The following is a 15,275-nucleotide window of genomic DNA, read 5'->3' as shown; positions in this document are numbered from 1 at the left end:
GGCGACTACGTGTCGCAGGAGCTCTCCTAGCTTTTCGGCCCAGTCAGCCACTTGTTGGGGCGTGAGCGCAGACATGCTGACTGATAGGATACTATGTGAACTACTGAGTAGGGCACCCCAGGACTGAATCTCAGCAGTGCCTCCAAATGTAACGGGTATTCCCTGTGAATACAGGCGCTACTACCTGCTGTGTATACCTGTGTGGCTCTCAGGAGCCTAAGCCTCCGCTCGGGGAGCCTGGGGTACATACATATCACACAATCTCATGGTACAACGCCTCCACCTGCGATGGCTCCCGCCAGAGGAGGAGTGGTTCCTCGCAGGACAAATATATATATATATCACTCCACACACCGCATGTAAAATAACCAATGACTTTACTGTAGCAATACTTATTCATATATCAACAGGTGTCCCTCACTAGAGGAGACACTAACTACTGCGTCTCGCAGGACGCTCCCACCTACACCGGGTGATCCCACCCCGTGTCCAATAACCCCACACAATATGTCCCGCACCCTTAAAGGGAGATGATATGTGTGACTGCGCAACCACTAGTCCCGTATGAATATAATATATATGTAGGATCGTTGGTGCACTTGGTGATGGTTACCTGCCGAGCATTCCAGTGCCCGGGCCTGCCAAGGAGCTTCACAAAGGATCCGAAGGCTGATGAATACAGGAACTACCATCCGGGGCGATCCCACCCGGATGGCTGCTGCAGCGGCAGCGGAGGTCTGAGCCCAAACCTCTGGATGGACGCGCAGCGTCCGCTGTGCCCCTAACTGACTCTGGGTATTAAGGGGCAGGGTCCCTATCCTGGGGCCTGTCCCTACAACACTCAAACTACTGGTGACTCAGGGCTATCTGGGGCTTAGGGGGCTGCTGGCCTAGTGCAGGGAGTCACTGACTCCTGCACCCTACCTCCTTCCCCTAGCTGCTCCTCACGCCGACTAATGTGCTCCAAACCCCGCAAAAAGTATCTATTCTCCTCTGCAGGGAGATGCTGCGGCCCTATTGGCTCCCTGGCATCACATGGGGTCCCCTAAGGCTCATGGGACTTGTAGTCCTTGACTGGAGCCCTCTCCTGGTTGGTCCGTGATGCTTGGTACCCACTGCGCATGCGCGACCGGTTCTGAGGACCTCCGCACATCTGCGCTAACTGCGCATGCGCCAGGCAACCTATGATGGTGGCGCCCTGCATTGGGAGCCGCCGGGATTCCCTGCTCACGATCGCCGCACATAGCAACCGCCCTGCACGCAACCCGATGCTCCGCTTGCCTCCCCTAGCTGAGAAGGGGCGTAACGTGCACCCGCGCTCAGCCGCAGTGAGTGGTAGAGAGGGGGGGGGGGGGTCCGCTGTGCAGAGGGGACCTGGCTACACAGTAAAATTGGATATATGTCCTGTATGTACTGTAGGTTAAAGGGATATTGATTTGTAACCAAACATTGGTGGTGAATTATTTAAGTTTAGCAACACCCACTCCCTATTTCTCACTAGGAACAAAACAACATCAGTTTTATCACAGAAAAATAAGTGGACCTTCACAATTGCTCCATCTAGTCATATTCTAGGAAGATTTACTGTATACAATATTTATGCTTACAGAGTTGAAAAGGAGAAATCCGTAATAAAATAAATCAAATTTTCCTTAAGTAGAAACTGGAACTGTTTGTCAGAACAGAAGTAGTGGTACTTAGATTATGAAAAATAAAAGATGTAGTGCTATGCGGTACTACCTACCACCATCACCCACTGACCCCTGAGTGCAGTGAGCAAAGTTGACAACATTATTATTAAGTAATTGGCTTTTTGACGCATTCTTTGGTAAAGAGCTTGGAATATCTCAAAGTGGATAACCAACTTCAGGCACTAATTCAATTTTGGTGGTAGGAGAGGACTTATAATACTTCTTCCCGTTATTCACACTCTTTTCAGCTGTCTAATGTATTTTTCTGAGCAGTAGAAGAACACTCATGTATTAATACAAAATGATGTTCACGCCACTCTCATTGGGTGATTCTTTGTGACTAATTTATAATACATTTTAAATCTTTATACTGGACGCACAAGAGATGCAACAGTTATTGGCATGTTTCCCCACACTGCCCATTTCCTCTTCCATTCAGATGGGGCAGCATGACTTCATAGCCTCTCTTAGGCCTTCCTTGGCTTGCCACTGGCATGGTGTATTTTACTGCTGTGAGTTATATATTCACGAGCTGTAGGCACTCAGCTGCATGGCTTTTACTGAAATGGCAATCTGTAAAATTCATTTTACTTTATTCATGTTTAGATAAATGTGAGAGCTAAGAACCATAATAGGTCCTGAAGCTGTCAAGCACAAATAGGTACTGAGAAAAGCAACAGTACAAAAGTCAACAGTTCGGTCAAGTTGAGATACATTAAAAAAACAAAAAAAACAACAGACTTGTTTTTTTTGCATGTCTTTGCGATGAAAGCCTTTCAGATGTTGCTGCAGCATGAAGAATAAATTACACAGAGTTGCTGTTGACTATAGACATGTCCTGCTCAATCGATTATCACAGCCATATTTACTACAATGTAGAATAATGCATGACAATTAAAATGTTCTGCTGGGGGACACAGCAAGGAATTCTTCTTTGAATTACTATTGTATATTACACTGAAATCATGTAATAATTACAACGATATATAGGTTTCTTTCTACGTTTTTTCAAATAAAAAGGAAATGCTAATAGCCTATATTTACAGTGGTGCTATTCTGTATGCCATTTTACAGCATATTCAAGTGAATGCTTTTAGTAATATGACATCATATATGTGCATTGTTAAAAATCAAAATCATAAACACATTTTTTTTTTTATACAGAAAGAGATCAATGATCAAGATTTTGCTCTCAACTAAAAAACTGGAAAGTCAAATCTGAAATTCTTTACAGTGTATTTAATTCAATGCTCAACCTATACAGGGGATATATGTATACAGGCATACCCCGCATTAACCTACGCAATGGGACCGGAGCATGTATGTAAAGCGAAAATGTACTTAAAGTGAAGCACTACCTTTTTCCCACTTATCGATGCATGTACTGCAATCGTCATATACGTGCATAACTGATGTAAATAACACATTTGTAACAGGCTCTATAGTCTCCCCGCTTGCGCACAGCTTCGGTACAGGTATGGAGCTGGTATTGCTGTTCAGGACGTGCTGACAGGCGCATGCGTGAGCTGCCGTTTGCCTATTGAGCGAGATGTACTTACTCGCGAGTGTACTTAAAGTGAGTGTCCTTAAACCGGGGTATGCCTGTACATATATATATATATATATAGTTACAGCCGTTTATATCTTCTCATCTTTGTAATTTTTTTTTGCTTCAAAGTGTGCCTTTTGGAGCATTAATGATTTTGTTTCATAATCCAAGGCATTAAGAAGCAAAATAAATGTCAGGATAAAATGCAAGAGAACATAGCTCAGTGAACCACTAATCTTTCATTTGTCATAATAAATGATCCAAAACAAATACAGCATAGAGTAGTTTGTAAGTAATGTCTTTGATTTTGATCCCAAAAAAATGAAACAAGATCTGTTTTACTGATAGTGGAAATAAAGGGACATGGAAGGAGTTTTCCCCTTTCTTTGCAAAAAAAAGTTTTTTGCTATATTTGGAAGAACATTAAATATTTGATAAGCCATAATTTTTGACAGATGATGTCTCTGCTTCAGAAAAGTGTAATAGTACAACAATACTAATAGTCATTCTTATCAACCACATACGTACCGATAGCCACTTCCACTGTATGAAAGAGTTACCACTTTCCTGCCAGAAAGATCTGCAACACATTTTTTTGCAATGCATTGCAGGACCCTTTGGGAGTGAAGGAGTTACAGAAAAGTTAATTGAACTTACTAACAACCATGTATAATTTTAAAGCACAGACTTGAGTTCGAAGGCTCCTGTAGCACTAAAGAGGTTGTATTTTCAGCTGCAGAAACCAGAGTTTGATTTGCTAGCTGACAAGAGGCGAGGCCACGCTCATGAGCACTACTGTATATTAAAATGTGCTTTTATTGGCATAGTGGGGGCAGTGCATCCAAGGTTCTCAGAGAATGAAAAGATCAACAACAGGTATATCAACAAACAATTCCCATTTGTTAGTATTTAGTCATTTGTGTGCAGCCCTGTCTCTCAGAGATATATAGCAAAATATTAAAGAATGCATGCATTTATAATAAATAACTACAAACCCATAAATAAAAGAAGTAACCTGGTTCACTTCAACTCACTGTGTCTCTTTCATGTTTGATATATGTTTGTCTGTCCAACATTATATTAAGTTATATTATCTAATAAAGGTTACATTTTAAACTATTCATCATTATTTTAGATTTAGAGTGCTGTTCAAAGGGACCCCTTCTTTTCCTTGCCAAGGCAAGGACTCGTCCCAATATTACTATTAACTACTAGCACCATATTCTTATGTGACTGTCTCAAGGGCAATTCCCCTCTTGTCCCACCATCCCCCCGTTACTTTACTACAACTCATTTTGTATTGTTTCCAAGATAAAAACGGTGTCGTTTTAAAAAATTACAGTCACTGATTAGCAGCAAGGCAGAGAAAATAGATATACGGTATTTCAGGATAAATGTGTCCCGTCTGATACACAACTCTTCTTTGATGCCGGTTGATGTTTCAACACTTGACTGGAGTAAAGATTCCAGCAAACAAAAAATAGGAACAAGGCAGAGCACTGCCAAAAATTATTAGGAAGAAGCTCACATTTATAAAAAATAGAAAAGTTTATTGGATCATGTAATCCCTCCATACACAAGTAATGTACCTACGCGTTTCGGGCCGTACACCCTTTATCAATGTGTAGTGAACAATAGTTAAAACCGGCATTTTTGTATTTTACGTTTTTGCAGCAGTGGATGACGTCACGCGTCGCCTCGCGCTCCTCCGTAAATAGAGACAGCGCCTGACCTAATTGGATACTTGCCGGTTTGAACAAAAATAACTTTATTGAACAATTTCCACATAGACAATCTATGTCAAGGGATCGGCGAAAGCGCGCTGTCATGCGCATATTGCCATCCATGCAGACTATGCATGAGGTGCACATACTCATATAGAACATCGGGCAGAACTTAAGAAGATCTTTTCCATTTTTATAAATGTGAGCCTCCTCCTAATAATTTTTGGTAGTGCTCTACCTTGTTCCTATTTTTTGTTTGCTTACCTTTGCTGTGGCAGATTCTGCATGCAGTTTGACCAGTGATATGGACTCCATGGATGGTTAGGACATATGAATGCCCACAGAGTAAGTTACCTCAGCCCTGTTTTCTTATTCATGATTCATGATTCATTGTTCAGTGTGGGGACATATATTGTAACTTTATTATTGTGTTTGGGCCATTGGCAGCACTAGGTACTAGTTGCCCATTCCCTGGTTATGGGATGCTGATACCTCCTATATTCTATATGGTGTCCTACTGCGGAGTGTTCATAACATTATGTGGATACAATTAACCTTTGAAGCACCGGTTTTCTCACCCCTACTAAAGATTCCAGCACCCTGATTGGTGGTAGATAACACTGGAGATGAAGACACATACATTTTACCACACACACACACCAATTGTTGTCAATGCTATCCATGATCTCATGGGGTAACCAGGCGTACATGTATCCCTGGTGAACCCAAACATAGTGATATAATGCTGCTCCATGTGGGGATATTATTCAATTCTCCTGGCAAGTAAAAATGTTTTTAGTTATCCTGGGCACTACATATAAAGATAACACCCCAGATATTATATACCAAATCTGGGATGTTCTCTTTATATGCAAGCAAGTATACTTGTTCCTCCTCATCACCCTGAAGATCTCCCCTAATGGGCCTAAAACTACATAACTAGTTGGGGATGGACAGCCAACTGTGTCAGAAAGACATTTTTCCACAAGATATCAAACTCCTTTACAGGTCAACACCTGAAGAGGCATTAATTCCAATGGACTTGAAAATGAGTTAGTTAACATCTGTTTGAGTGCATTAACCCATAATGAAACTTGATGAATAACTCCTATAAATACTTTTTTTTTTGCATCTACTGTAGGTGTCACTGTTCTGATGCCTACGGCTCTAGAATGCCAAGCAATGTTGGACAGACTTTTTTCCTCTTTGTTTCTACAGAGGTCCGAGTGCGGTGGAGTTATTGAAATGTATGACACATAAGAGATGACCTCTTTTAATGTTAAATGAACAATGCTGCCATGACTGAGCAGTTGCCTCCCTTCATCTCCTTCTCTCCACAGGAACTCACCAGCAGGTTATTTGGTCAAGCATGTAGATGTGGAACTTAATGAACTTTGTCTGCAAAGCACTGAATCATTTCCAGAACTATTGAAAACTCTTGACTTCAGGCATACCTTTAGACACCATGAACTTCATGTGGCAATGTTTATACCAGAGTTCCCCTCTTCTTGTGAAAAATACATACCATTCCAAGTAACAGGTGCCTCAAACCATTCTACTACTGCACTGCTGGTTGTACAGACCTTTGCCAAAAAAACATTCAAGTGACATGAGCCTCAATTTTTGCAGCCCAAGTGCCACGACACTTCCTATTTTTGCTTGACCCCTAGTATCTTTTTCTGGGTGGTGAGTGCTATTGGGACTCACTGGGGAAGAAAATGTATCATTTTTTTCTTTTTTTAGTCTATGATACTAAATTATAGGATCGTCTAGATCAGCGGTGCGCAAACTGTGGGGCGCGACCCCCAGGGGGGGCGCGACACTGCCGACGGGGGGCGCGGGGTTTACAGAGGCCCCGCGCGCTTCCCGAAGGCACTTAAATTAAGTGCCGGGGGAGCTGCAGGGCCTCTGTAAACCTAACTTACCGTGGCTCCGGCGGCTTCCTCCCTGCGGCGCCATGGCAACGCGGCATCAAAATGACGCTGCGAGGTCATGTGACGTCACGTTGCTATGGCAACGTGACGTCATTACGCCGGAGCGCGGGTAAGTTGGAGTTGGGGGGGGCGCGGGAGCGAGGGGACAGCCGTCGGGGGCGCAGGGAAAAAAGTTTGCGCCCCCCTGGTCTAGATATACACAATGGCTCATATTTACGAAGTGGTGCTAGTCATAAAACACCTTACAATACATTCAGTAATATGTCTGATATTTTGTTTACAAAGTAATTATGGTGCCACCACTAGTCAAACAAATAAACATACTGTAAGTAGCTCATATTGTTGAAGCCAGTGTTTCTGTCAAGAACTGATACATGTTAATTATTCACAAAATAGAAATAAGTAAGAGAATGACCTTAAGGATGCGTACATTTTTCCAAGAAAACCAATTACACTGATAAGTGTTTTTTTAAATGGGCCCCTACAACCCCTGACATTTCACATAGCATGAAGCCATGCACCTTTCCATAAATAGGCCAGCAGGATATGCCACAACCATTAGCCTCCTTAAGTCTGCCACACAATACATTGCAGAGAAAAATGGTAAAAGTAATTTAAATATACAAGTTACATGAAATTAATGGATAACAATACTTTCACTGTTGAGCAGATAGATACAATTAAAAGCACTGCAACAAATAATTTACTTTGTTTTCTGTAGCTATGAAAGACATGAAAATCATCACTCTCTGTCTAAAAAGACTTATTCACTTCACAGTGGCATTTTATTTATTTATAAAATATTTTACCAGGAAGTAATACATTGAGAGTTACCTCTCGTTTTCAAGTATGTCCTGGGCACAGAGTTAAGACAAATAATACATGGTTACAAATACAGTTACATAAATGAACAGGGTATACATTATATACAAGACATTGCATGCACAGTTAAAGAAAATATATATTATGGGCGTATGAAACAGTTACAGACCAGATTAAAATGTGAGACAGCCTTAGATTTGAAAGAACTTAAACTGGTGGTGGTGGATGTGAGAGTCTCTGGTAGGTTGTTCCAGTTTTGGGGTGCACGGTAAGAGAAGGAGGAACGGTCGGATACTTTGTTGAGCCTTGGGACCATGAACAGTCTTTTGGAGTCTGATCTCAGGTGATAAGTGCTGCATATGGTAGGGGTGAGGAGCTTGTTCAGATAGCTGGGTAGCTTGCCGATAAAGAATTTAAAGGCAAGACAGGAAAGGTGAACTTTGCGCCTAGACTCTAGTGATGACCAATCTAGTTCTTTGAGCATTTCGCAGTGATGTGTGTTGTAGTTGCATTGGAGAACAAAACGACAAATTGAATTGTAGAGGGTGTCAAGTTTGCTAAGGTGGGTTTGAGGTGCCGAGCATAACAAATGAACAGTCACTTATTGTGATAGAACAGTCAAGTCTGGATAACTGCAGTAGAAACACAAATCTGAATTTGTTAATGGTGACAAAATATATTTTAAAAAAAATGCAACCCATATCCTATGTTGTTGGTGGAGGCTGTCAATATAATTCATTTTCAATAGCACTGACCAACTCTACAAGCATTAAGTGATGAGAATACAGTATATATATAAAAATATATATATGTGTACTTTTTCACATTCCGTTCATTTTAACATTTATGTTTCTACACTGAATAAAGTGCATCATAAATTAGGTTACTTGTATAGAAATATCTAAATGTACCATATTAATTTTGTCAGCATGGTAGTCTGTAATAAGCTTCTCTGTACAATGTATATTTGATTTATATGTTTGTGATGTTGCGGAATTCCAAACATCATACATAGAAGAATAGATCCAGAACCAGAAAAAGGAACATCATTTATTAAAATACGTCTGCTAAAAATCTGGTGTAAAACCATGTGGATATTTTCTTCAATAAATTATGGCTGTAGGAGGGCCGATTGTACTTATTACCATGGTTTGCTGCAATTGTGTATCTCTGGCAAACCATGGTTGTGATTTTTGCCATAACTTTTTTGTCGTGGCTCAAGAGATAATTCGATCTAATGTACATTTGTAAGTGATATTTCTGCAAATATATCAAAGAAAGAAGACTTTGATTAATAGCTCTGAGTGGAATTCACTTTGATAGTCATTTTTGAATGAATAGTGAGGGAATAGTGTTAATTATTATTAATTGCTATTCAAATAAATAAACCCATAGTCTGGCTGCTAAAAATATATATTCACAATTTAATACAGAAATGCCACTTTTATGAATCTTTTATTCATTCATTCATTCAGTGATAGTTCGTCAATGGCATGCAAAAAAAATGTACCATCTTATGCACTAAGACACAGCTAGAGGAAGTATCTCTGTAAGAAGTATAATGCAGAGGATCATTACCTAGGCAATTTGAAAGAAATTTGTGAAATACTATTACCAAAGACTTAAACTTACTTCATGTGACAAATAAAATGCAGCAATTCCCAAAGGCCAGAAGCAGCAGAGCATGGAGAATACACTCAGGCCAAGGTGGTCTCTCGGGGGCATCATCAGGAAATTGTCTTCACTCTCTGTGTCACTTGAGTAGTCACTCTGTATAGGGCACAAATAACCTCTGTATTAATGCAAAGCAGATAATAAGATAAACATTTTTGTTTATACAGAAAGCCAATATTATTGCAATCTGTGGTGCTCTGCAGCGAACATGCACAATGCACCAATGGGAGAAGCTGCCATTGGTTTGAATCAGCCGTACATACGAAGGGTTATTGCGCTGTGTCACCCGCAGGAGCATGCCACGGGTTACAATAACATTGACTACATCTGTACATATGAACCATTAGAAACACATACATGAGATGTGTTCTTAATTCAAACTACTATAGGTAAAGATTAGATCCATGTATGGGGAGAGCATACATAAAGTATATCTCATTGCTGTAAGCTGTATACCAGCACTATAGAATTTCACTGATGCCATATTCTGTATGCTGAACATGAAAAAATTCTGGAACAAGAGAACAATGACAAATGACATTCTACCTTTCCAATCCTACAGAACAAATTAATAATTCAAAAACTATTTTCTCTTAGAAATACCACAAGTCACAGAAAAGGCAGTAACAGAGTATTTTCATTATACAGCACTTCACCTTCACTGCACCTGTCCACTAAGCCAGCAAGGTCTACCTTGACTTGGTTGCATTTTGAATATATTTTGGCCAAACGATTGAACTAAATGACACATGCTTAAGAGAAGAAAAAACATATAGAAGTGAACTAAGTAATTTGCCATATTGGATGTGCATTGAGGTTTCTTTGTTCATTTTGCCAGCAAGTACAGAGTTAACATCATCAGGAGTAGATATACACCGCTTCAAAGACCTGAGGATCCTCACCTCCCCCTACCTGCACCACCTCCACCCTGTTTGTCTGATTGCTACCTTGACTTCACCTCAGACTCTCTTAAAAATAACACCCGAGTTGCAGCAAAGGTGGCAGCCAAAGGGTCTTAGCAATTCCTGATGTTACTGCTGCTCTGGCATTAATAGGTAGAATATTAGACTTCACCTTCAAACATTACCTTTTCCCCACTGCTCTATCTCCACACAATCCCATTTACTTCTTTCTCAACTCTTTCAAAAAACAAGCAGCTCTCAGAAATACACCAAGCCTCTCAACCTTATGTTTCCACTCTTCCTTCGTTATAGATTGTAAGCTCCATGGTGCAGGGTCCTTCTTACCTACTGTACCAGTATATGCTAATGTTTAATTTTTTTTTTATTGTCTTCCAACCCCATTGTACTGCGCTGTGGAATATGTTGGAGCGTTACAAATAAATGAGTTCTGGAGGAAATCATACTACAGTAGCTGATTTCCTTCCCTATAAATTCATTTTTTCCTGCTTTAACTGTGCTCTTTTTTTGCCAAACAGAGGTACTTCACCTATCTTATAAAAATTGCACAAATCCAACCAATGCCATCTTTTCACTGTCTTTGACACCCTTCTTTGACCTTCTTCCATTATATCTTATTATTTTAAGAGCAAGGTGGAAGGTACAGATGTAGTAAGACTTACTGCCTTCAACAGGCTGAAATCTATAGCCCACGCGCAATTGGTTCGCAGACCCCAAAACAGTACATTTTGCAGCCAGGGACGATAAAACTAGTGTTAATCATCGGCAAAGCAATCTCCTCTGTCCCTTCCACACCCCTCCTTCCTAATCCTCCTCCTTGTGCCTTTGGCTGTTTTTCTCCAGTACAGAGAAAGAAGTACTGTATATTTGCAGCCCTTCTCCTCCACCTCCACTACATGCGGTTGAGCCCCTTTCCCTCCCACCTCCTTAAACCTCTTACTCATGATCCCAATCCTCACTTATATCTTTAACTCCTCTCTTTGTTCTGGTACTTTTCCATCTCTATTTTTTAACAATTCTTTTGTTAGTTATTCTGAATAACACACTAGACCCTACCTCCACTACTATCATCCTGTCTCACTCTTGCCTTTTGTTTCAAAACTTGAGAATGTATTGTTTCTTTACGTATATTACAGTACACTTTCTCAAATCCCATAACCTACTCAACAGAAATTAAACTCACTACCAGGGTAGCTAATGACCTCCGTTTTGTCAAATCTGATGGAAACTACTCCATTCTGATTCGTCTTGACCTCTCCTCAGCTTTCAATGCTGTTGATTACCCTAGTCTCCTACACATTCTTCACTCTCTTGGCATCTGTGGCACTGCCCTCTCCTGGTTCTCCTCCTACTTTGCTCACCATTCCTTTGTTGTCTCTTATGTCAACTTCTCTTCGACCTCTATGGATATGTCTGTAGATGTACCTCAAGACTTGGTTTATGCCCCTAACTCTTTTCTCTATTTACACTCTCACTGGGTGACCTAAAGACCTTTGGTTTCAGCTATAATCTCTGATGACATTGAGCTATATTTATCTACACCTAAACTTACACTTGCAGTCCAGTCAGTGCTATCAGCAACCTCGGCCTGGATGGCCCCTTGTTTCCTCATGCTTAATATGCTAAGACAGCACTCCTCATATTCCCTCCCAAACCAGGCCCCATACTGTAGTTCCCATCTCCATTACAATAAATAACTTTACTATTCACCCAAACACATGAATCATGCTGCCTAAGAGTTAGATTTGCCTCCTCACTTTTGTTCTCCCCACATATAAATACTGTTACTAAGTGTTGCAGGGTACATGCAACCACACGTGGGTTCTCTTGATAAGGCTTATTTATTGAGCCTTAAAAATACAGCAAACAAAAACAAAACAGCTTCTTTTTAGTGTACAAAAATAAAACCGCTTCTTTTCAGCATACAAAATCAAGACAGCTTCTTTTCAGCATGCGGGAAACAGACAGTTCATCAAACATGTACTTTGAAAACAGAGCTTATCGCAGTAATCTTACTTCAGCATTTCAGTCCTATCTCTTGACCATCTAGCCTCCATGTGTGTGCAGCCTGGGAGTTTTAAAACACCTTGATTATGCAGCTGGGATCACACTAATTGTCAGGAGCTTCCCAGCTGAAAGTTAACCTCGTCACTGCTGCACTGAATACCTACACATACGTCTGCCAGGCATAGAGCTGGTGACGTTCATTCACCCTGTCACATTCCTCCCCTGTTAGTGTGTGGCTGGGGCAATGCACGGCTGAAGCCCGACCATCCAGCCCTTCTCTAGAAAAGATCAGCATTGGCATTTTCTTTTCCAGGCCTGTGCTGAATCTCAAACGAGAAGGGTTGGAGGGCCATATACCACCTGGTCAACCTAGCATTGAAGTCTTTCATAGTATTTAACCTTTTTAATGGAGCATGGTCTGTTACCAATGTAAAATGGACTCCCGTCAGGTAGTGCCTCAAGGCCTTGATTGCCCACTTTACTGCGAGACACTCCTTTTCAATTACTGAGTAGTTTTTTTCCCTTGGGAACAATTTCCTACTCAGAAAAAGGATCGGATGTTCCACTCCCTCAAACTGTAGCGAGAGCACTGTCCCAGCCCTATCTCTGAGGCATTGGTTTGTACAATAAAAGTCTTATCGAAGTCTGGGCTTCTAAGGACGGGACCCTCTGATAGACACCTTTTTACCTCCTAAAAGGCTCCCTGGCATTCCCTTGACCATACCACTTGTGTAGGGGCACACTTTTTTGTGAGGTCTGTTAGTGGGACTGCAACTTCCTAGTAGTTAGGGATGAACCTCCGATAGTACCCTGCTAAACCCAACAGGGAGCGTACCTGCGTTTTTGTTCGGGCGGTCGGAACTTCTTTCAGGGCAGCTACCTTATCGGCTAGTGGCCTTACTTTTCCACCACCCACTGCATACCCCAGGTACTTGGTTTCCGCCTTACCTAAGGCACATTTCTTAGGGTTGGCTGTGAGCCCTGCCTCTCTTAGCGACTTGAGGACCGCTTTCAGCCAATTTAGATGGGCCCGCCAGTGTTTACTATAAATGACAATGTCATCTAGGTAGGCCGTGGCATAAGCCCTATAAGGTCTCAGTAATTTATCCATGAGCCTCTGAAATGTGGCTGGGGCTCCATGCAGTCCAAATGGCATTGTCACAAACTGGTATAAACCCATGGGAGTGGCAAAGGCTGTTTTGCATTTGGACTTTTCCTCTAAAGGTATTTGCCAGTATCCTTTTGTAAAGTCCAGCGTGGATATATATTCCGCGTTACCAAGGGCGTCAATTAACTCGTCCACCCTTGGCATCGGATATGCGTCAAACTTGGATACCGCGTTGACCTTTTGGAGGTCCACACAATATCTTACCTTCCCATCGGGTTTAGGGACCATAACTAGTGGACTACACCACTCACTGCATGATTCCTCAATCACGCCTAAATGTAACATTTCTTGTACCTCCTTCTCTCCCAGGGCCTTACGGCTTTCAGGCAACCTGCAAGGACGAGAACGTACTTTTATTTTATCACATGGGAAACTAAATTAGTTTGCCCTGGTAAATCAGAAAAAAACATCATTGAATTGTGTAATTATTTCTAACAAGTCCCCTTTTTGTTCAGAGGACAATTGTCTACCTATTGGGATTTTATCGTCACCCAAGATGTTCTCCCGTGGGGGTTGAGGACCCAGGTCTGTTTCCTCCTCCACCGGGTGGATGAATAGAGACCGCTGCACCTTCCAGGGTTTCAGCAAGTTCACATGGTGAATTTGTTTACCCATCCTGGACCCTGGTTGAGCGATTTCGTAATCCACATCACCCGTGCGGTGGAGTACTTCAAATGGGCCCTGCCATTTGGCTAGGAGTTTACTCTCACAACTGGGTAATAATAACATCACCAGGTCTCCCGGGTGAAACACTCTCATGCGAGCATTCTGATTGTAATGTCTCTCCTGACTGTCCTGGGCTGATCTAAGATTCTCCCTAGCAAAATGGCCAACCACATCTAGGTGCTTCCTAAGGTCTAGTACATATTGCAGTGTATTCTTAGAAGGGGACCGCTGTTCCTTCCAGGACTCCTTTAGGAGGTCTAGGATTCCCCGGGGTTGGCGGCCATACAATAATTCAAATGGAGAGAACCCCGTGGAGGCCTGGGGAACTTCCCACACTGAGAACAGCAGAAAAGGGAGAAGTTCATCCCAGGCTCTCTTCTCTGAATCTACAAATTTTCTCAGCATACCTTTTAGAGCTTGGTTAAATCTTTCCACCAATCAGTCAGTCTGTGGATGGTAGACCGATGTCCGAAAAGACTTGACCTCTAGTAATTTTAAGACATCCTGCATCAGTTTAGCCATAAAATTTGTACCTTGGTCTGTCAACATAACCTGGGGAAGTCCAACCCGTGAGAACAGCTCCAACAATTTGTTGGCGACTTGCTTCGCCGTTGCTGTCCTCAGGGGGAACGCCTCAGGATATCTTATTGCATAGTCGACTTTTACGAGAATAAATCTGTGTCCTTTCACAGAAGGCTCCAGAGGTCCTACTAAGTCTACACCAATCCTCTCAAAGGGAACTGACACCAAGGGTAGAGGAACCAAGGGGGCTGGTTTTTGTCCCTTCGGACTAGTTATCTGGCACTCAGGGCATGCCGCACATAACTTAGCAATGTCACTATGCATCCCTGGCCAATAGAAGCGGAACGAGATACGGTCCAAGGTTTTATCTCTACCCAGGTGACCACCCCAAGGGACAGTATGGGCTAAGGTGAAGACAGTTTTAACAAACGCCTTGGGAACCAATATTTGTCTGGTGACCTCCCCTGTTTGTGTCTGCTTGTTCACCCTATACAGGATATCATTCAACAATTCAAAATGAGGGAACAGCATTACCCCTTGTGCATTCAATATCTGGTCATCAATCTTTACCACTTTATCATATTGTTTGGCCAGGACT

At 41.8% G+C, this 15,275-nt stretch overlaps 1 protein-coding gene across 4 annotated transcripts in view; it reads right to left on the bottom strand.

Annotated features, from left to right (window-relative positions):
- SYNDIG1 (synapse differentiation inducing 1) overlaps positions 1–15,275 on the bottom strand; it is a 339,652-nt gene that overhangs the window by 88,918 nt on the left and 235,459 nt on the right. For all 4 annotated transcript variants that reach the window (XM_075596293.1, XM_075596292.1, XM_075596294.1 and 1 more), the window contains exon 3: positions 9,353–9,490. In XM_075596293.1, the coding sequence (XP_075452408.1) occupies positions 9,353–9,490 (138 nt within the window). The remainder of the gene's footprint in view (positions 1–9,352; positions 9,491–15,275) is intronic.

The sequence above is a fragment of the Ascaphus truei genome, chromosome 4 (assembly GCF_040206685.1).
Source record: "Ascaphus truei isolate aAscTru1 chromosome 4, aAscTru1.hap1, whole genome shotgun sequence".
Lineage (NCBI taxonomy): Eukaryota > Metazoa > Chordata > Amphibia > Anura > Ascaphidae > Ascaphus > Ascaphus truei.
This window is presented reverse-complemented; position numbering and strand designations above follow the sequence as displayed.